At 54.4% G+C, this 21,623-nt stretch overlaps 1 protein-coding gene across 1 annotated transcript; it reads left to right on the top strand.

The window, feature by feature from the left end:
• Positions 1-1,983: 1,983 nt before the first annotated feature.
• Krt80 (keratin 80) lies at positions 1,984-21,355 on the top strand. Its single transcript, XM_075963566.1, has 9 exons — positions 1,984-2,364; positions 7,278-7,486; positions 11,862-11,922; positions 12,676-12,771; positions 18,910-19,074; positions 19,414-19,539; positions 20,007-20,227; positions 20,912-20,967; positions 21,093-21,355. Exons 1-9 carry the CDS (start codon positions 2,065-2,067, stop codon positions 21,215-21,217), a joined length of 1,359 nt encoding a protein of 452 aa, XP_075819681.1. The 5' UTR covers positions 1,984-2,064; the 3' UTR covers positions 21,218-21,355.
• Positions 21,356-21,623: the final 268 nt, after the last annotated feature.

The raw sequence follows: 21,623 nt of genomic DNA, 5'->3' as shown, positions 1-21,623 counted from the left end.
GAAGGGTGGAACAGACTGCAGAGTTTGTTTATTTTGGTTTTTTTGCTGCCTTTCCTGTTTGGCAATCACACTGTGGCACTCAAAGACACCTCTCCAGAGTACCCAAGGGGAGTGCGGAGCTGAGAGAAGGCCCCTGCGTTCCCCCGAAGCCACCATGCCCTCCATCCTTGTGAAGAGACAAGAGCACCCTCCAAGGAAAGCCCCCAGAGACAAACCCCTCACTTCCAGCCGGGGACAACAGACTGTGGCTTGTCTGGGCTTAGAGGTTCACAAGAGCCGGCCAAAGTCAGAAAGAAGTGACGGGCTGAAGTGAGCATTGAGAGGGAACTAACCCTACTGAGGACAACAAAAAGGAGATACAACCCTTCCTGTGGCATCCGAAGTCACCAAGGGAGACCAGGCACATCTCCCCACCCTCTGGACTAAGGGTGGCGGATTCATGTGTCCCTTAGAGGAAGCAGTGGTGAAGAATGTGGGCCATACTGAGCCCAGATGCCATCGACTGCCCCCTCAGAGCACTAGGGGCCGACCAGGAAACATGGCACTAGATCTGACTGCATGCCATTCAGATACCAGGCCAGGGAAAGATGATGGGAGGCCAGGTCGGTCATTCCAGGCACACCAGGCTCCTGAGTGCGGAACACCGCATGTAGCAGCAGAAGTGGGGACAAACACCGTCCTGAGGACCCAGTCACGTGCAGCAGGTCCTGGAACGCAGGGTCATGGGGTCATGATAGACTCACAGCCCTGCTGCAGAGCTCTCTGTCTAAGTATACCAGAAATGCCATGAGTGAGAACCAGGCCTGGACCCGAGGCAGGGGACCAGGGTAGGTGAGGTGGCCCAGCAAGCATGCCCATGAAGACCTCTGTCTGCCTCAGATCTCCACAGGGGCTGAGTCCCCTCACTTTTTACATACACACCCCTCTCTGTGTTCAAGAAGGTTGTGCCAGTCCTGGGGACAGGGTTAAGAGGAGGGCATCCCGGACAAGGAGGAACTGGGCCTGACGGAACCCTGAGCTGAGAGGCTCCATAGCTCCTTGAGCGTCCTCGTACCCCTTGCTGTCTTGTTTCTGCACCAGACTTTCCACAAAGAAGACAGAGGATGTGTGCATGGTTAGCAAGGAGGGAGGGGGAGAAAGGGGAGGGAGATGGCAGGGGAAGGTTCTTGATACCCTAGAGGCAGAACCACATCCAATTATAAACCATTTCAGACCCTCAGGGGACTCTGAACCCAGGGAGCTACTTGGAGTAGGTCCTCTTTTCTAGACTTGTGACTCACACTTTCAGCCCATTTCTCAGATGAGAGTAAAGTCAAGTCGCAGCGATGAGGTTCTGTCAGCCTTGAGTTAAGCTGACTCTACAACTCAATGTCACGGTTCCAAAGCCAAGAGCTCTTGGCTTGACTGTGTGTGTCCTGCAGCCCTTGAGTTGGTGGGATGTACACAGCTGGTCCTCAATAAGGGAGCAAAGACAGGGAGGAAGGCAGAAGTGAGTAGGGGGCACCCTGACAGATGGAAAATAAATAATAGAGGGGCTGTTTTCCAGTGTCAACCTGGCACAGTACCCAAGGCAGTCATCGTACCCTCAGACCTCAGGGCTACACTTGCCTCATCTTTTCCAGAAGTATGTGAGCCCAGATACGTCAGCCTTCAGGTATGCGGCGACCTGCGGCTGGCTGCCTGTCTTTCTTCCCTGCTTCTTGCTGTGAGACTTTACCTTCTTGGCACTGACCACCCTGCCCCACCCAGCCAGCCAGCTTAGGGCCCCTCCACGGTCAGAACCTTCTTGTAGGGGACGATGACAAGCCCCTTCAACAAAGCAGATCCCCTGTAGGGTAGGCAGAAACCTGTGGTGTGGGGGAGGGGCAGGAGCCACATCATCTAACTAACAGGTTGGTCTAGCTTGGAAGAGCCACGCCCACCCGCAGCTAATGAACACCGTGCAACAGGTGTTTGTGCCTCAGTCCCCAGCCGGCCCTGGCTGTGACAGGAGGCAGCTGCCACCACTCCAAAGCTCCCTTGCTCCCTGGTGAGCCTCAGGCTCCCAGGCCCAGGGGGGCCACCATGGCTTACCGCTCCTGCGTGGTCGGCTTCAGCAGCCTCAGCGGCTGTGAGGTGACACCCGCGGGCAACCCCCAGCCTGGGACCTCAGGATGGAACAGTCGTGGGCTCCCTGGGCCTGGCTTCAGCTCTCGAAGCCTCACAAGCTGTAGGCCAGCTGGCATCATCCCCAAGGTGACTGTGAACTCCAGCCTGTTGGTGCCTCTGAACCTCAAGGTGGACCCAGCTGTCCAGCAGCAGAAGAACCAAGAGAAGGAAGAGATGAAGGTCCTCAATGATAAATTTGCCTCCTTGATTGGCAAGGTGAGCTGAGTGGGATAGGGCACCAAAACAGAAGGGCTACCTGGTTTTCCAGGTGACCTAGCTGGTGGCTCCCAGAGCATCACTCATCAAGCCCCACCCCCTCCCCTGCTCCTAACCAATGGAGATGCAGTGTGGCCTACCCAGCAGAGATGGGATAGGAAATCCTGATACATCCTGGCATCTGGCGGAAACCCCAGGATGGACTCTGAGGGGTGCCAGCTGGCTTGGGGAATCAGTATACCCCTGTGGTATCAAGGGAGTGTTGCTCAGGGAGGCTTATAGAGGTGTGGCCTGCTGGCCTCTTTTCAGGCAGGTGAATTGGGGGATACTGCTAACCATGCCCTACTAACCCATCTCTCAAACCTCTGGCCGCAAAGCACCTCCCTCCAGGCTGCCCTGCTTGCCCTCCCCATTCATCCACAGAGCTGTTGTTATTAGCAGGTCCAAAGAGGCGTGTAGGGTCTGCGATGGAAGCCACATGCGTAAAGATGAGACTTTGGCTTGTCAGGAGAAAGGAATGCAGAAGACTGTGCCAGAGTCCAGCCAGCAGTCAACAGCTGGGCTCTTCTGTGCTTGCCTAGGTGGGAGGACCAGGTCCCTAGCAACTCAGTCCCTACACCTCCTCGACTCCCTGCAGCTAGTCCAGGGCTTCAGGAAGTCCTGTCTAGCTCCCAACCCCATACCTACTCAGTGACTTGAGGAAACCTCTTGTGAGCAAGCCTCCTAGCCGGGCTTGGTCCTGTGCCCCACTGTAGTGACTGTACCATGTGCTAGCACACCGGGTACCACAGGGCACTTCACAGGTCTATCTCAAATTCTCTCAACTGAAAAGAAAGGCATTTTGTGACCATTGCCCAGAAGAGGAAGCAAAGGTCCAGCCTCCAGACTCCAGCTAGTCCTCATCCGCCTCCTGGCTACTGACTCTGCACACACTTGCACATCTGGGGGATCCCGGGGGTCCTGAGAGGTAAGAGAGAAGAAAGTGTCATGTGTGGCCCAGATGCCTGAACCTCATAGGAACTTAGCAAGTGGGCTGAGGTCGACAAAACATTACCACTACAGCTGTTGTATCCCCAGCTGTACAGGTGAGGCAACAGGACCAGAGAGGTCTTGCCCACAGTCACACAGCCAGCAAGCAATAGGGTTTAGATTACCTCTGAATCTGAGGTAGGAACGGTGTCTTCCTCTCCGACTCATCTGACTACTTCAGAGTCTCCTCACTGACACCTCAGGTGCCCAGATTGGGAGAAGAGATAAGCAGCCCTTCCCACAGCCCCACTGCACAGCGGGAACCCAAGGTCTGGGAGGTAGGCCCTGCAGAGATGCCTCCGTGACAAGCCTGGCTAATCCCTTAAAAGGAGTGCTTCGCTGAGCTATGTAATTTGGCTCCCATGGGTGACTTTTCTCCTTCGAACAAATGCCAATGCTGATGTCACCCCGTGCCACTGCTGTGGGCTTTGGGTGGAGGCATGGGTGTGGACCAAAAAAAGGAGCCCTCACAGTTGGGGTCCTGGGTTCAGGCCTCTGAAATTCTTTAGCAATGGTCACAAAAATGCCTCCCAACTCTCAAATTTGGCCTTGAGATGAGGGTGCAGGGATCTGTGGATTCCAGCCCTTTTGGAACTCTCTCACTGAGTTTAAATCTCAGGCCCACCTGTATAAGCGTGTTGTATAAGCTTGCTGTATACGCTTGCTGTATAAGCTTGGTGTGTACGCTTGTTGTATATGCTTGCTGTATAAGCTTGGAAGAATTGCTGAAACTCTCTGGGCCTCAGTGCACAACTGTAGTGAGCTGTCAGTCAAACAGGGTGATTTCTGAGAAGTCATTAGAACAAATACATCTCGTAGACTGTGCAAACTTTCTGGTCACTTACTAAGAAGTGGAGTGAATAAGCCTGGTGCAGGGAGCTCCCAGACCTAATTATCCCCCTCCAACCACACACACCCCGGGCCTGGAGAATGGTGGGGCTTACAGAGCAGGGGTGCAGCCCCCTTGCAGGGCAGGGCAGGGGTGCAGCCCAGGCTTCAGAGAGAGCTTAAGCAGGGAAGGTACAGAAGATGGACTTCAGGCCCAGAGCAAGGCTGAGGCTCTTTGAGAAGGGAAGAGGGAGGAGCACCCCACTCAGGAACACCCCCACGGACCTCCCGCTTCAGGGCCCACTGTCCGCCCCCCCCCCCGAGAAACCAGAGTGTGTGGAAGGAAGGTCCCTCTAGAGTCTGTGGAGGGGCCCTAATGCTGCCGTGGTGCTTCCTTCACTTATGGGCTGTGTTTTCTTACATAAGTTGCTTACCCTCTCTGTGCCTCAGATTCCAGGATCTCCTGTGTTGCTGCCAGCAGGAGGATTAAAGGCCACAAGGGAAGGATGGGGGAGGGGGCACGGTGCCATCCATGGGGCTGCAGGGGGTGAGGGGTCTCTAACATGCAGACAGCCTAGGCAGCAGGTGCTGAGAAAGGACTGCCCAAGCCTTGTCTATGTTGGGAAACCAAGAGCTGAGGTGACACCTGGAGACAGGAGCCATCCAGCTCCAAAGGTCTGGGGCATGCCTGCCCTGCCAGCCTTAGACATCAGGGATCCCCGGCAATGTCTCCCTGCAGACTGGTGGCTGGGCTCTCCCCAGGGTGTCTCTGAAACACGTCTCCTACCGTAAGCTCAGTCAGCCCAACCGGGCTCCATGCAGCTTCCAGCCTCGATCTCCTTAGCTGTAGAGTGAGGAAGCAGACAGACCAGGAACTTGCTCTGGGAGGGAGCCTCCTCACCACCACCCCCAGCTGCCACTGTGCCCCCATGGGGCAAGGGTGCAGGCTAGAGACTGCACAAGCTTCTCTGGAGAGCAGGGACTGCTGACCCTCTCTAGGCCTTTGTTCCCAGAGGGAGGAGCCCAGCAGGCAAAAGAGACTCCCCCAAGGCCAGTGGGAGACAAAGGTTGTCCTTAGTACCCCAAGAGCACAATGCCCTCCACTGTACCAGCTTCCCAATTTCCAGCATCTCCCCACAGACGAGAGCTGAAGCATGGAGCACAGAGGTTAGACTAAGGGAAGAACTTCCTGGTATGAAGGATTTCTGTTTTGCTCATGGGTGGAGGTAGGAGCCTCATGTCTCTCCCTCTCACCGCACCCTCAGTGTAAACATGGACTCCTGCTAGTCAAAACCAAGGGAAGGTGGGGTGAGCTCATACTCCCCCACACACACTCCCTCACTCATACACAAAGCAAGGCAGTACCCTCCTGACCTCCAGTCCCACTGAACCTGTTTCCTTGTGGCACAGGTTTAAGGCAGCACCATACAGAACTTCTCAGCTCAATGGGCGTGAGGCAGGGGAATGACTGCTCACCAGTGTAACAGTCCAGGCCTCTACCCAGTGTTCCTCCCTACCAGAAACAAAGGAGCCAAAGGTTTGCTGCAGCTCTTTCGGGCTGTGGTCCTCAGCCTACCACCACTGGGTTCAGGCTGCTTCCTCAAGGCCAGAACAGCTTCCTGTCGACCAGGAACAGCCAGCCCTCATCTCTGTGGCCACCTAGGGCTTCCAGGCCGACAGGGAGGGTACATGAGGAGCTGGGGTGGGGGTGGGACATCCTTCAGGAACTGGGAGCATGCATTCAAGGGAAGAAGGCACACCCCATCCCCATCCTACCCCCCCACCCCACCCCAGAGGACAGGCCAGGTGGGACAGAGCCAGGAAGTCTTGCTGGGTGCACTCCAGTGGGAACTAAGGCTGCAACAGAAGCAGCCTTCTGGGGGCCTAGCTGCTGTCCAGAGCATGTTTCTGCAGGATGGGGGTGGTGTGGGGTGGAGGATCAGAGCTTGGGAAAAACCACAGGACTCAGGGACCTCCCTGTCCCCACCCTCAAGGCCATCCTGACCCTGCCTGGAAGAACAGCTCCCTTCAGAAGAGCCCTGAGCCCCGCAGTGGCAGTGCCAGGCCCACAGGGTCATGTTACAGTGGTTAATGATGTCCGTGCAGGACTGGGAACACAGCTCAGTGGGCAGCGTTTGCAGAGACTGCAGAGAGGCCCAGCTAGATCCACATAAATCAGGAGCTGTGGTCTTGGCACCGGAGAGGTGGAGGCAGGAGAATCAGAAATCAAGGTCACTGCAGCTACATGAGGAGCTCGAAGCCAGCCTGTCCCAAACCAAACAAACAGATGAGAACCCAGGTTCCAGACCTGGCTCTGCTGCATGCTGAGTTTGTGACCTCAGGCAGTTCTTACAGCTCCATAGGCTGGGGGCCCCTCTAGAGACTGGGCTGATAGCAGTACCCACTCCACAGGGTGTTGCCTCAAAGGAGTTGGAACAGGAAGCACTTGGAACCAGTCTGGTGCACAGCTGGCACCTCATCCACGCTGGCAGTTACCATTCTCCCAAGCTCATTTCCATGGTCTGCACCCCCCCACACACACACACAGCCCTTTCAGGCAGGCGGCGCTAGCTGGGGAAACTGAGGCTCGGAGAATCTGCAAATCGGGCCTGTCCAAAGGGTTAACACTAAAGTACCAAGTAAGCCCACCTTGCTGGGCTTGCCCACCTTGCTGGATTTGCCCATCTTGCTGGGCTTCAAGGCCAGATGAGGTCAGGCTCGCCGTGGAGGAGAGGCAGATAGGATCCTGGTACCACCCAAGCCCCTGTTTCTGGGCTCTCCCAGACCCAGACTGTGACAGGCTCCCCTCCCTCACTGAAGCCCAGCCCAGGCTAGGAAGGCTTCTTGGCCCCACCTCCAACCCATCTTATCTCAGCATCTTCCACTCAACAGCCAAGAGCTGGAGGTGTCTTAGCACACAGAGTGGAGAGAGTGTCAGGGACCGTGTGCAGATGAGCTGCCCTGTGACGGGAAGCCCCGCTTTGGGGGCCCCTAGCCTGCCCAGGGAACCCAGTGTGGCACCTGATGACCTACTCAGTGCCCTCCTGCTCTTGCAGGTGCAAGCTCTGGAGCAACGCAACCAGCTACTGGAGACCCGTTGGAGCTTCCTCCAGGGCCAGGGCTCGGCTACCTTCGACCTCAGCCATCACTACGAGACATTCCAGAGCCGGCTGCAGGAGGAGCTGCGCAAAGTGAGCCAGGAGCGGGGACAGCTGGAGGCCAACCTGCTTCAGGTGCTAGAGAAAGTGGAGGAGTTTCGCATCAGGTAGGCCTCACTCCGGGTGGGTCTAGGCCAGACTTGGGGGATGCACCCAAGCTGGAGAAAGGAAAGCTGGGAGGGAACAGGGGACTTCTCTAGACATAATTATTGCGGCAGCACACGTGCCATTGTAAAAGGTGCAGGTACAGCATCGAACCTATAGCAGTGACCCTAAGGATCCACCAAGCTTTAGCTGCAGTGGCTTACAGCTAAGCCCTTGGGTGCTTGCCTAACACAGGCCTGGCTCTAGCAGCCCCCCTCCCCCCAGCCTGCAAACACGTCACTTCTTGTGCACTGCCCTGGGACAGTAGAAGGACCACGATCTGCAGATCACCCTGGATGTTCATCTTGGTCTCAGGAGAGAATAGAGAAGCACTGGCGTGCAGGCAGGGGACAAGCAGGCAGGACAGGCAGGACAGGGGACAGGCAGGACAGGGGACAGGCAAGCAGAGGACAGGCAGGACAGGGGACAGGCAGGACAGGGGACAGGCAGGCAGGGGACAGGCAGGCAGGGGACAGGCAGGCAGGGGACAGGCAGGCAGGGGACAGGCAGGACAGGGGACAGGCAGGACAGGGGACAGGCAGGGCAGGAAACAGGCAGGGCAGGGGACAGGCAGGACAGGACCTTCATAAAGCAGTAACCCCTATAGGGAACACTGCTAGGCATTGAGGTAGCTGGAGAGCCAAAAAGATGAGGAAAATACAGCCCCTGCCCACACGATGCTTTGACAGCTACAGGGACAGAAGAACAGATGGAAGTGCTACCCAATGTCACAAGCACGGCCTAGGCACTGAAGCAGGAAATGGGCATCCCTGCCCAATGCCCTAGTTTTGTGCTTCAGAAAAGCATAGCCTACTGACACCTCTGTTTCCTCCTGAGTGAGCAGGCATGGTGATTGACACTAACCTCGGTTGCCATGAGGAAAAAGTTCAGAGTTCAGGTTGGCACCTGGCAGTGACTTCTCTGTCCCCTACGAGGTTGAAGTTGACCAACATTGGCTGAACTGATCTGGCCAGCCTAGGAAGGTGGAATGAACACTTGGGAGGCTCAAAGGGGAGGTGACCATCTTTACCTCCTCCAGGATGAGGAGACTGAGACTGAGCAGTTAGATAGCATCTCTGCGTCCCCTTCTCACCCAGGATGGGGCAGAGGATGGGGAACCAAGCATGGCTGCTCCTGCTCCTGCAGTGTGGCCCCCACCCTACCAATCAGAAGTAGAACCAGCTATTCTAGGAGTAGCCAGGCAGAGCAGAAGGTGGGACAGCTGTTCCTAAGCTGGGGAGCACCATGGAGGCTCCCTCTCCCAGAGAGCCCTGCCCTCCCAAGTCCTAGGAAGCCCGTGTGGGCATCGGATCGCTCGGATGTTGAAACTGCCCAACACCTGTTCACCAGAAGCGGCAGTTCATTTCACTGGTGCCTAATAGGTCTGAGAGCCTCAGAGGAGGCACAGGCAAGACCTACTAAACAAAACTGCCACCCTCAGTGGCCATGGCAGAGCAAGCGGCGTGGCATCCCTGGGAACCTGCAGCTGAGTCCCTTTCCGGCACTCTGGTTGCCGTCACCGCTTCCTGTCTGCTTCAGGCCGCTGTCCTCTCTCCGGGCAGGGGAAGAACAGACTAGTCTCACTGAGGGGTTTCATCAGGAGAGCCTAAGCTGGTCATGTGGGGTGGAGCCCTGACAGGGAGGGGCTGTGCCTTGCCTCTGCAGAGTGATGAGCTCAGTCTTGCTTCCAGAAATAAACAAGTTTGGGTGGGGGGTGGCAGCTGTGACAGCCTTAAAAGGGCCTGAGATTAGGTTCAGGAGCTGGTAGCTGGCAGGCTAGTGGCAAAATGGAGGTGGGACAGGGGATAAGCATCACCTGAGCCTTGTGGCAGGAACGGGAGACTTCTAAGCCCTGGAATATCAGAGATCCCCAAGGGCCGGCCAGTCCTAGTTACTAAGAAGAAAGCAGAGGCCCAGCGAGGGGCAGCAACGTGCCCACACTCACACAGCAAGAGACTCAGCTGAATCTAGCTGAACATCAGACAGCAGTCTGGGGCAGACAGAGGCAGGCTGTCCACCCCCTGAGGAAGGGGCTCTTCCGACTCACCCAAAAGCTGAGAATGAATAGCAGGAGCTTCAGGGAGACTGGATATCAGCCTCAGACCAGAAGCCAGTGCCAGGCCTCAGACCTCTCACTGGGGCTCAGGCATTAGCCCACCTGGAGGCCACCTCTAGGTCCTAGGCAGGAAACCTAGGCAGACTCCCTCCAGCTGTCCCGGTACCCTTCCCTATTGGGGAGCCATTTGGCTGCCCTCACAGTCCTGATATATATATATATATATATATATATATATATATATATATATATATATATATATCCATCCCCCAGGTCCCCAGTGGGTCTCTATTTGGTGGGTCTGCCTGAAACAGTCTAGAAGTAAAGGCCCCTTTTCCCTATGAAGGCCTCACTAAGGAGAGTAAGCAGCTTCACAAGACTCACCCAGGAACCGGCTCCTCCTAAGCCTTAAGTCGTTAAGAAGTAGTTGGACAGTGACAGACAGGATAAGGTCATCCAAGGAGGGGGCAGATAAGGAGACTGCCCAGACGATGGGAAGGGCAGAAAGGGACCTGGCACCCAGGGGTCCCACCAGATGCCTCCCCAAAGTTGGCAGCTTCTGCTACCCAGAGGAAAGGTGGATGCTGACCAGCAAGCTACCTGCATTTAGATGCCAATAGGATGACGGGCCCCCTGGCTTTAGCTCCAAGACAAGGCACTTCGCTGGAGCGCTGAGATTTCAATAAGAAACAACCACGACCCTGAAGGCTGGTAACAATGCTCAGAGAGCCAGCTCCACTCTCCACAGGGCTTCCAGAGACTTCACGTGGAGTCCAGGGCAGAGATCCAAGTGCTCATGAGTGTGAGACCTGCAGCAAACACTTTCAGTCCTCATGAGATTTCCATTGTCACAGCCAAAGAACACATAAGCGATGTAACCAAGTCATGTGACTACTCAGCAAGGGAGCTAGCATGTGAGCTCCTTGCTCAGCCAGCTCCTTAGAGGCCTCTTTCACTTAGAGACATCTTTCACTGTCACACAGGACCCTGAGGTCCCCGGCTGCAAGTTCTGAGGGTCCCAGGAAAGGGTGTTAGGGAGCACGGGAGAAGGGAGGCCATGGTTCCTGTCGCACACGCAGACACACACACACACACACACTCACACACGCATGCATGCATGCATATCTGAGTCAGGAAGCACTCATCCTCCCTGATGCATGTCCCCTGTCCAGTCCCAGCCTGATCTACACCCTCAGAGACCCTCCCGGATTCCCAGAAGACAATATGAGGCAAAAGGCAGCCCATTCTTATGAACACTCACTTTGAGGTCCACTCCCCTCCAGAAGACATGCAGGTCCAGTCAGTTGACAGGGTCACTGTGACACTGGTCAGGGACTGAGTCAAGCATTCCTAGAGAGGAGAGAAGATGCTAACCCACTTCCATGTCCATCCGCTGGGGCTGTCCTTGAGGGCTGGTGTAGGACACCCAAGGCTGGCAGATGCCATCTACCCTATTGGGCCAAGACCAATGTCTTAAAGAGAAGGAGAGGATAAGGTGAAGGACCAAAGGATCCTGCCCCCACCCAACAGTGTCCTTTTTGCTTGATGCAGGAGGAAAGTAACAGGGAAGAGAGCTAAACTCTGTAGTGTGCCGTAGACAGTCCACGAGTTCCTGTCATTGTAAAGGGCAGGCTCCACCAGCGCCTGCACAGCCTTAGACATGGGAAGGAAGAGAGGTTGCTGCCAAGCACACTGGAGAACTCTCTCCTGCCCCCTTTAGGAGGCACAGAATATGATGGTGTCCCACTCTCTAGTCAAACCAAGGAGCAGCACAAGTTGCAGGAAGGAAGCAGACTTGGAGAAGAGAGGAGTGAGCGGGTGTTGGGAGTGGACAGACCATAGACAAGGTGTCCGGTGGGGAAAGGAGTCACCATGAAAGGGGTGCATGGTCAAGGAGGCTTCCCAGAGGGCTGTGCAGTAGAATCAGGAAGTGGGCAGCCACTGCTGGGGGTTACAGGGGAGGGAGGGTGTGTCTTGTAGAGGCCTGAGATTATGTACAACAAAGGAAAAGCCAAGGTTTCCTGTTTAATTTTGTTTTGTTTCATTTTGTTTTGTTTTGTTAAGACAGGGCCTTGCTAGGCAGCCCTGAGTAGCCTAGAGCATTCAGTCCAGCTTGGCCTCAAGCTTGTAGGCCCTGCCTCTGACTCCTGAGTGCTAGAATTAGAGGTGTATAGCACCACATCCAGAATGGCCACCTTCTTTATTGTCATGAAGCATGGAGAGTCTGTCAGAGACCTGGGCCCCTCACAGAACAGCATTGCTGACGAATGTCTCCCCCACAGGTATGAGGACGAGATCTCCAAGCGCACAGACCTGGAGTTCACCTTTGTCCAGCTGAAGAAGGTAACTACCAGTGCCTAGGGCCTTCCATCATGGCTCTGCCACGGTCCTCTGCCGAGTCTCCAGCATTGTCCCACTTCCCTGATGCCTAAGCAAAGCGCTTGGGTGTAGTGGGAATTCTCATTATCTTAATAATAAAAACCCAGAGTCAGATACCAGGTAGACCAGCGAAGTAAAGGAGCCAACCACTAGAGATACTTTTACCTCTACTGAATCCTCAGACAGAAGGGGGCAAGATCCTGTCTCCATGAATCCTGTGGATGGCGATGCTGTCTTTCGGAATCCTCAGGTTGATGCTGTCTCTATGAAACCTCAGACTGGATCCTGAGTCCCGTCTCCCCACCTTATATTCCTCTCTCTGCCCAACCATATAACTTCCTGTCTCCATCTCCCTAGTGCTGGGACTAAAGGTGTGAGCCACCATCGCTTGGCTCTGTTTCTCTTTTAGACTAATTCAATCTCGTGTAGCCCAGGGCAACCTTGAACTCAAAGAGATCTGTCTGCCTCTGTCTCCCTAGTGCTGGCCTCTATGGCTCACTAGTAACTCGCTCCACGCTCTGGTCTTCAGGCAAGCTTTATTTGTTATAGCATAAACAAACTATCACCACCCTCAGGCACCTGGGCTGCAGGACCAATAGACAGAGAAGTCAAGCCCAGCTCAGAGGCAGATTTCCTCTGGGTAATAACTGTCCCATCCGCTCCCACCCTAGCCCTGTTTTTTCAGTTTCCATCTCTCACCTCCACTCCCCACTTCAGGACCTGGATGCTGAGTGTCTCCGACGAACTGAACTGGAAACCAAGCTGAAAGGCCTGCAGAGCTTCGTAGAGCTGATGAGAGCTGTCTACGAGCAGGTGAGAGAACCAGGCCTGCCTAGAGCCAAGTGCTCACTGCTTCAGAGGCATGGGACGCAAAGGGAGGCCATGGATCGCTTAACAGTCACTATTTCCAGCCAATGGCATCACTGAACCTTCTCTCTGGGTGTCAATGATCCTTATGTTTCTCTTTGCCATAGATTTCATGAGCCAGGGGCAGGATTCCCAAGGTCAATCTATTTGTCAAGTCAATTTTCACGTGTAGAGACTGCTGGCAAACAGGAGCTGAATGCACTGGCAAGGATCAGTATTTTGGGCCTTGAATGCACATCCTACTTGGACTGAGCCCCCTTTAGGCCCTGTAGTTCAATCCACAGCGCTACTTCTAGCTCTCATGAGCATGTGTTTCACCCTCTCCCACTCTTGGCTGAGATGGGGAAGACTTAGGATGGGCTTCAGTACAATTTCAAATGATATGACACATGCAGACAGAGGAGCTTCCAGAACATATCCCCATCTATCTCTTAGGTCCTCAGCTAAGCCTGGGGAACAGTGGCCCAGCAAGGGCCTGGGTCTTTGAGAGTACTGTATCTCCTGGGCATCCTACCATTCTCTCTCTCTCTCTCTCTCTCTCTCTCTCTCTCTCTCTCATCATCTGTCTCAGGAGTGAGGGATACAGGGGTAATCTTTCACAAGTGTCTATAGTCTAGCAAGGACTAGAGAGAGCCATGCTGGAGTTGATGGACTCCAAACATTGTGTGCTGCCAACAGCTAGTGCCAACCATACAATGAAGCCAAGGTGGGTACAGAGTCAGTCACTGCCACAGTCCAAGCAGAGTTCTGCCATGGGCCCCACAGACCTCTGAGCACAGCTTCCCAGCCTGGTAGGGGAGATTGGGCCCCTCTTCCAGCAGGCTCAGTATCCCAGGACCCCTATGGAACGGACAGCCATTTGTGGTTATGGGATGGAGCATAGCAGAGAGAAGCTCCGCCCTCAGGAGCAGAAAGAAGGCAAACTCCCAGCTGACCATACCAGCAGCCCAGAAAAGCACCCTGCCTAGCACCGTCCTCCATAACCAGGCCACACCCTGTAGGTTCCAAGGCTCCATGCTTACATATTGCATGTTCTGCCCAGGCTCCCTTTGGCTTGGTCTGGGCCAGACATGCATCAGGGGCAAATGCCTGAGAATCTGTGCCCCTCTATGCTCACCAATGCCCGGCAAACTCAGAGTTCTAAACCGTGGTGGAGGCCTTGCAGCTGAGACCCAGACAGAAGGAGGCTAGCCATCTCCAACAGACCCAAGCATTGCCAGGGATCCACCCAGAGACTTCTGGGTCTTTCCCATTAGCCAGGCCTGTGAATTCCATTCAGAGGGAACTACAGCTCTTGGGCCTTGCTTTGATTCCTCCTTTCTATCATTTCTGTAATGCTGGACAAGCTGTGCTATCTCTCTGTGCCTCCTTTTCCACGTCTGTAAGTTGGGGAGACTAACAGTAGCAGCCTGGTATGGATGTGAAATGAACTAACCTGTCCAAGTGCTCATTATGTAACTTCTAAGTGCCAGATTTATGTCACCTCCTGAATGGGACAAGCCTCTCCTCTGAGGAGAGCGCAACTCAGCCACCCAGTACATCTGAACAAGGCCACTCAAGAGGGCGAGAGGCTCAGAGAGACAAAGAAATCGGTGGGGTTCCCAAGCTAACAGACAGAGGAGAGCATGGATAGGGATCTGAGGAGCACCAGCAAGCTGAGTCCAGAGAGGGACAGTCTAGCCCAATAGGAAGGCTGTATGAAGCTTCATAGCAGGAAAGCAAATGGGGCAGGCTGGGAGCTGGAGGACAGGGAGAGCTGGTGACAGCCAGCGGACTTCGCATGCACAGGACCCTGGATTCTGAGAGAGGTGGGCACAGTCGGAGCTATGGAGTCCCTTGCCTTGGTCACTGTTCTATTGCTGTAAAGACACCACGACCAAGGAAACTCACAAAAGAAAGCATTTACTAGGGGTGTGCTTACAGTTTCAGAAGTTAGTTCATTATCGTGATGGTGGAGACCACGGTGGCACATGGTCTAGAGAAGTAGCTGAGAGTTTTACATCCTGATCTCCAGGCAAAGTGAGAGAACTGGGCCTGGCCTGGGCTTTTAAAAACCTCAAAGCCCGGCTCCAGTGACACACTTCCTCCAACAAGGCCACATCCCTGATCCTTCTCAGAGAGTGCCAGTCCCTGATGACTAAGCAGTCAAATATAGAAGCCTGTGAGGGCCATTCTCATTCAAACCACGACAGCATCCTTGGCCATCAGTCGCAAGACTCCCACAGATGTGCAAACCATCTGATGCTCAAGTCTCTCGCATGAAGTGGCACATACACTGTTTGCATGTGGCCTGGGCACCTGCTCCCTGTGCTGTAAATTTGGTGATGTAATTTACATCACCCAGTGTGATGTCAATAGCAGTTCCCTATCATACTGTTTCAGGGACCAATGGCCAGGGAAACAGCCTGTACATGCTCCACAGAGGGACAAGTTTACCCCTTCTGTGTTTGGCTGAATCCTCTGAGAAACAGGTGACCACAGAGGGCAGCTGTACATGGTTGCTGCAACCTTAGTGAGCAGCAAGGTGCCCCGTCAGCTGGGCACTGGGGTGTGGGATTTATTATCCACTCCATGTACCTCTGTACCCTAAGAAGACAACATTGACCCTTGGCCAAAAAAGATGCCAATGAGCCCCTAAAAGAGCACTGCCTGAGAGAGATAAAATCCAAGTCAAGTGGGTGTTTCTAGAAGCCATGTTTTCAAACAATAAGCAGGGCTGGACTATAGCTTTTTTGGTAGGGCATTTCCCCAGCATCAGGAGACCCTAGACTTGACCTCTAGCGTTGTCCTCTCCTCAAAAAGGAAGACCAAATTATTTTAATAACGTATTTCCCTTAACCCTATACATCCAAAACATGAGTATTCTGCTTTGTAGTCAATATAAATATTAGTGGATTTTATTTTTACTATTTTACTTTTTTTCTCTTATTAAATGTTCAGCATCAGGGCACACCTCTAATCCCAGCACTCACAAGAAAGAGGCAGAAGGATCACAGGTTCAAAGCCCTCCTCTACACAGTGTGCTCCAGGACTGAGAGAGCTGCCCAAGACCCATCTCAAAAACAAAAAGAAACAAAACACACACGTCAAAGGTTTAGCGTCTAAAGCACATTCTGCACTTACAGTAGTAGCTCATCTCAGACAGATGAGTCACGTCCCATGTGCTCCAAGGCCACTGATAATGAGTGTCTCCTTTCCTGGACAGAACAGGCCTGAGCAAAGGGAGGGACAGACCACAGCTCCTTCTCATGACAGGAAATAACAGTGGATTGTGGGTAGCCCCCCGAGGGCTGGATCAGTTGAGTTATAGATCTATTGATGACCCAGTAAAAAGGGAGCCGTCTCCTCTCTCCAGCACCAGGAATCACATAGCTAGATGCCAACAAGGCCCTTTCCCCTGGCTGGATGGTTCCCCTGGCTGGATCTGCAGTATGTATGGGCCCTGCATGCATCCAGTCTGAATGCTGCCTTGCTCACGCCCGAAGCCCGGTTCCAGGGAGACTAGGGAAGAGTGCTCATGAAGATGCGTGCACACACATGGGGGTGTTCGACTATGGAGGTCAGATGATAACCTCTGGGAAGGCCTCACCTTTCACTTTGTTGAGACAGGCTCTCTACTTTGTTGTTCAGAGCTGAGTATGATGGTCCCGCTGGCATTCCATCGCTCAGCGACACTTTTGCCTCTGTCTCCCATCTCCACCCCTTAGGAGCAGGACTAAGGTGCCCAGCTTTACACGCTCTCTGGAGATTCAAACGTGGGTCCCCAGGCTTGCCTGGCAAGTGCTTTACTCATTTAGCCACCTCCCCAGCCCAGAAATTATTTCTTAATAGACCCTAAAGCACTTACAACACTGTCTTCCATAGAGTAAACATTTAAAAGCATTAACCGTTCGAAGTTCTGCCCTGGCACCCACTTTACAGACCGAAACTCAGATGGGTCTTAAAACTTGATCAGGGTTATCTAATGATTCCGAGTTGGCGGCATTCAGAACACAGTGCCTTCTAGAGCAATTTTACCAAGCAACACTCGCCTACCCCAGGAGAGCTGCTGTCTACTCACCGCCCCCGTGGGGAAGACTGTGAGGTAGATGTATACACGGCAGCCTCCTCCAACTCCAGCTCCCTAGGGAAACTCTAAACTCTACTATGATGCAATTCTTGCCAACTTGGGGTGTCAGGGACCCACCCCAAGGTGGCACCTCACCACACAAGTGAGCATTGTTATACCCTCGTTCCCGGAGAGGCCAGCGTGTCTGGACAGGCATGCAGCTGTTCCAAACACCACTTCCTGCTTCTGTTTATTTCACTCTGGCCTTGCCTGCTTCTTTCTAGCAAGGGTCTGAGGTGGTGTATCTGTGTTGGCTATACCTTGGCCCCAACAGGGAAGACCTTCCTTTATGGCATCTCCTGGCCGTGCTCTGGACTTTCCTGGGCCAGATGCCAAGTCTGTGGGGCTAAACCCATGATCCTTACTCACTGACCTCCACGGCACACATCTCTAAAACCTGTCCTAGCAGGTGCCCATTTACAGAGGGCACTGTGGGTGTGACAACGGGTCTGTGGTGACCACTGGCCTGATTCTAGTCAAGGCTTCAGCCTGCCTTTGCCCAGAGACTTACATTTGGTTCATCTGAAGATCAGTCAAAGATATGCACAGCTACAGTCCCTGAGCTTGATCCTGCCCGCTCAAGGGGGCCTCCAGAATGCTTGCAGCACCCGAGCTTCATTTTCTAGGGGGCGCTGGTGAGCAAGGCTGCAGACAAGCAAAGGAGAAAGGCGCCCACCACTGTCCACTCAATTCACCTGGCCACCTTGGCTCTGAATCTTTACATTAGAATACAAGCCGCCAAGAAGTTCCAGGCCTGCCAGGGACTCCACCACAACCTCTAGGCATAAAGATGAGTGGGGGAAGGTGTCCCAAAAATGATATACGAAGGCCAAGGTGAGTGACCATAGTGAACCAGCTGAACCCAGGACCTAAGCAGGCCTCTAGATCCAAGTGCCAGCTAACAGGAATCCAGGGACAACCCAAGACTTCTAGTTGACGCGCACTGGTTTCCAGCCGCTCATCCGTCAGGGTCCTGACTCTGGAGTTCTAAGAGCAGCTGGAAACACGGCAGGAGAGTGATGGCTGAAACAAGAGACAGGGTCTGCAAAGGCCCCAGCCCTACACCCAGAGTGAGCCACAGGCACCTCTGCCTGGCTCCCTGCCTGCCCCTCTGTGGCCATCTGACTCACCTCTGTTGTCTCACAGTCTGCTCCTCCTTTCGCCCCAGGCCCCACAAAGCCTGGGCTGTTGTTTAGCACCTCTAGATCAAGCAGCCCAGGCATGTGGCAACACTTTGCAGCCCCTGGGGGACCCCTGTTCCCACTTGTCTCCTATTTAGCCCTAAGCCTTCCCACGGGAAAGTCGGCATGGTTAGACAGTTAGACCGCTTAGCTGCTTGGGGCTCCAAGGGTAACGCAGAGCCCAGCACAGGTAGAGCCCTGCTCCTCTGGGGTTGCCTCCAGCACCCCCGTGACCAGGGAAGGATAAACCATGGGGACATGCTGCACTCTCAGGCCTGGAGCGCGAAGAAGAGCTTGACTATGGGCTGGAGACAAATGACTCGGCTAAGACAGCAGAGTTGCATCTGCATCCGAAACATTCTGAACCCGTTTTCCCAAGGATTCACAGGCTTCTAGCCCCACACTGGCTAGCATCATTCTCATTCTCTCTGGTCCAACATCTATTCAGTAAGCATAGATGTGGGGGCCCATAGCTCAAGGTAACCCTGCTCTCTATACAATGGGGATGCAGAGAACACTATACACTGGAGTGGCCTGTCCCACATCTCCACCTCAACTCCAGCCAGGGCCATGGACCTTTCCCATCAGCCAAGAAGATGGTCCCTGACTGAGTATGAAAGTCAGAGAGGGACGCAGTAAATCCCACCTAACTTCCTGAGAAGTGGCGGCGGGGAGCATAATCTCCACCTCCTGAGGGGACAAAGGGACTGTGGGTAGCTGAGAGACCACAAGTTACACACACACACACACACACACACACACCAGCCCTGAGTCTCCCACTTCTCCGCTGACCAGGAGCTGAAAGACCTTACAGCCCAAGTGAAGGATGTGTTGGTGACCGTGGACCTGGACAGTCGCTGCCACATTGACCTGAGTGGCATCGTGGAGGAGGTGAAGGCCCAGTATGATGCCATTGCTGCTCGAAGCCTGGAAGAGGCAGAAGCCTATTCACGGAGCCAGGTTAGGAACTGACCATGTAGAGAGGGCTAGAGGACTGGAAAGGAGGTGGCTGTGGCCTTGTGGCTCTGGGATTCTCCAAGGAGGAGTAGGGAGGATTGCAGCATTCGGTCCACAGGAAGACGTGAGAGCCAGCTCCAGCTGGGGTCCAGGGACAGCAGGGTGGGGGTGGGGGGCACAGTGTTGCCATCACCCAGGTGTGGGCATAGCTTACCCAGGGCAGCCAGAAGGAAGCCACGAGGGGACCACGTGGAGCTGGAGAGGGAAGTAGGAATGGAGTAGAGATGAGGCTGGGAGGGATGCTCAGACACACTGTACTATCCCTCCTCCGCACCCCTGCAGCTGGAGGAGCGAGCGGCCCGCTCAGCAGAGTTCGGGAGCAGCCTCCAAAGCAGCCGCTGCGAGATCGCAGACCTCAACGTGCGCATCCAGAAACTTCGGTCTCAGATCCTCTCCATCAAGAGCCATGTGAGAAAGCATATGGGGCCTATGGGGACTTAGGGGCTAGGAGACACTCACACTCTATCACACTGAATACACACAAGACCGGCCAAGTGGCCCTGAGCTGGTCTATTCTGGCCTCAGTTTCGTAACCTGCCAAATTGAGAGGAACATGGCTGTGGGGATCATGTGAGCTCTGCCCAAAGCTACTGGGACAGCAGTAAGCCCCCGCCATGCACAAGCAGATCCTCACCCCTGTCCAAGCCTAGTCAACCACATAGCAAGGGCTTCTAGCAGGAACTCCTTTGGTGGCTTATGGGACTTCCCTCCTCTTCAGGTCTAAGGAGCTCCCTCTTAGGACATTGCAACCCATTACCATACTAGCAATGGTGTTGCTTAGCTACACACACACCCAGACAGCAGCAACCTCAGGCCGGGCCCACGGCCTTTCTTTCCCAACCACGGTCTACTTACCTTTGACCTCCTGGCTTTAGTGCCTGAAACTGGAGGAGGACATCAAGGTGGCCGAGGAGCAAGGCGAGCTGGCCTTCCAGGATGCCAAGGACAAGCTGGCCCAGCTGGAAGCCGCCCTGCAGAAGGCCAAGCAGGACATGGCCAGGCAGCTGCGCGAGTACCAGGAACTGATGAACACCAAGCTGGCCCTGGACATCGAGATCGCCACCTACCACAAGCTGGTGGAAGGGGAAGAAAGCCGGTGAGGGGTGGGACGAGGGTGAGACTGAGCCAGTCACTGACCAGATCTGGGACTGAGCTCTGCAGGGCCTGCTTGCCCAGCTGGAAAGGGCGTTAATGATAAACATGGTGGGGAAAGTATGGGTGGGACCAGAGAGAGGGCTTAGTGCCTCCCGACCTGGAAGTCACTTGGTGGAAGGCGAGAACCAAGTCCCACAAGTTGTCCTCAGACATCCACAGACATGTAGTGGCACACACCACACACACACACACACACAATTTTTTTTAAGGTTTAAGGTGGATATTCTGGTTTATTTTTAAGTGCTCAGTCGTGTTCACTATGTATGCCCTCAAAGGGGCTGCAGCCTCCTAGGACAGACCCTGGGGCTATGGGAGTACAGGCACCCTGGCTTATCTGAAGTCCAGGTTTGGGTCTCAAGCACCAAGCCTCTCCTCCCCTCTCACCCTGGGAAGCCAAAAGCAGGACAGCCACGATCCTCAGTTCCCTAAGCCCTAGGAACTCCAAAGAAAAGAGAGGGCCCTAGAGGCAAGAAGAGCTGGCTAGCCAGGGTCACACGACAGGACAACCACAGGCCTGGGAATGACAGCCAGGAATCACCCTGCACTGGACAGACCTCAGTCCCCAATCCTAACGGAGCTAAAATCCCAGGCTTACTTCCCACTATGCCATGTCTCCCTCCCTCAGGATGGACCAGCCTTCTGCTACTGTGGTCAGCGCTGTGCAATCCCGATGCAGGACCAGTAAGTACCCAGAAACCCAAGACAGGGACACATGGAGTATGGGGGACCGTGGCCCCAAAGGCCTCACGGATGTAGCTTTCAATCCTCCAGCCCCTTCCCTCCCCCCACCTTTTGTGTCCCTGTAGCGGCCTCCAAGTCTGGCCTCTCCAAGACACCCTCGCGAAAGAAGAAGAACCGCAGTGGCCCTGTGATCAAAGTCACTGAAATCTCAGAGAAGTACCTCTCCCAGGAGTCAGAGGCCTCAGAGTAAGACGGTGACCCCAGGAGCCTCCAGTCACTTCCACTGCAGCCAGAGGGACTCAAGCTAAACTCGAGGAAGTGGCCTAGGACCTCCAGGTTGGGAGGGGAGATGCTGAACTGAGAGAGGGGGGTTCCAGCTGAGGTTTTGCTTCTCCGGATTCTCTGGATGGTCCGTGCAGGTGAGGGAGCATTGTCCTCTCCTTCCACATCAGGGTCTCGCTCACCACTTCCAACCTCCTGGCCACAGCTGTCTTTGTCCTGGCTGGTAAGGGGGAACTTGGAGTCAGTCGCCTCCTTGATCCTCTGAAACGCCTCTTCCCACATAGCTCTGACAAGGTGCTTGACTTTTGCCCATCGCTTGCCCTGACCTTCTGCCTCAGCCTTGCCTCACCACAGCCTCAGAGCTGAGGCTGCCA

Source organism: Microtus pennsylvanicus, chromosome 2, assembly GCF_037038515.1.
Source record: "Microtus pennsylvanicus isolate mMicPen1 chromosome 2, mMicPen1.hap1, whole genome shotgun sequence".
NCBI lineage: Eukaryota > Metazoa > Chordata > Mammalia > Rodentia > Cricetidae > Microtus > Microtus pennsylvanicus.
The sequence above is the reverse complement of the archived record's forward strand: the minus strand, read 5'-3'. Positions and strand labels throughout refer to the sequence as shown.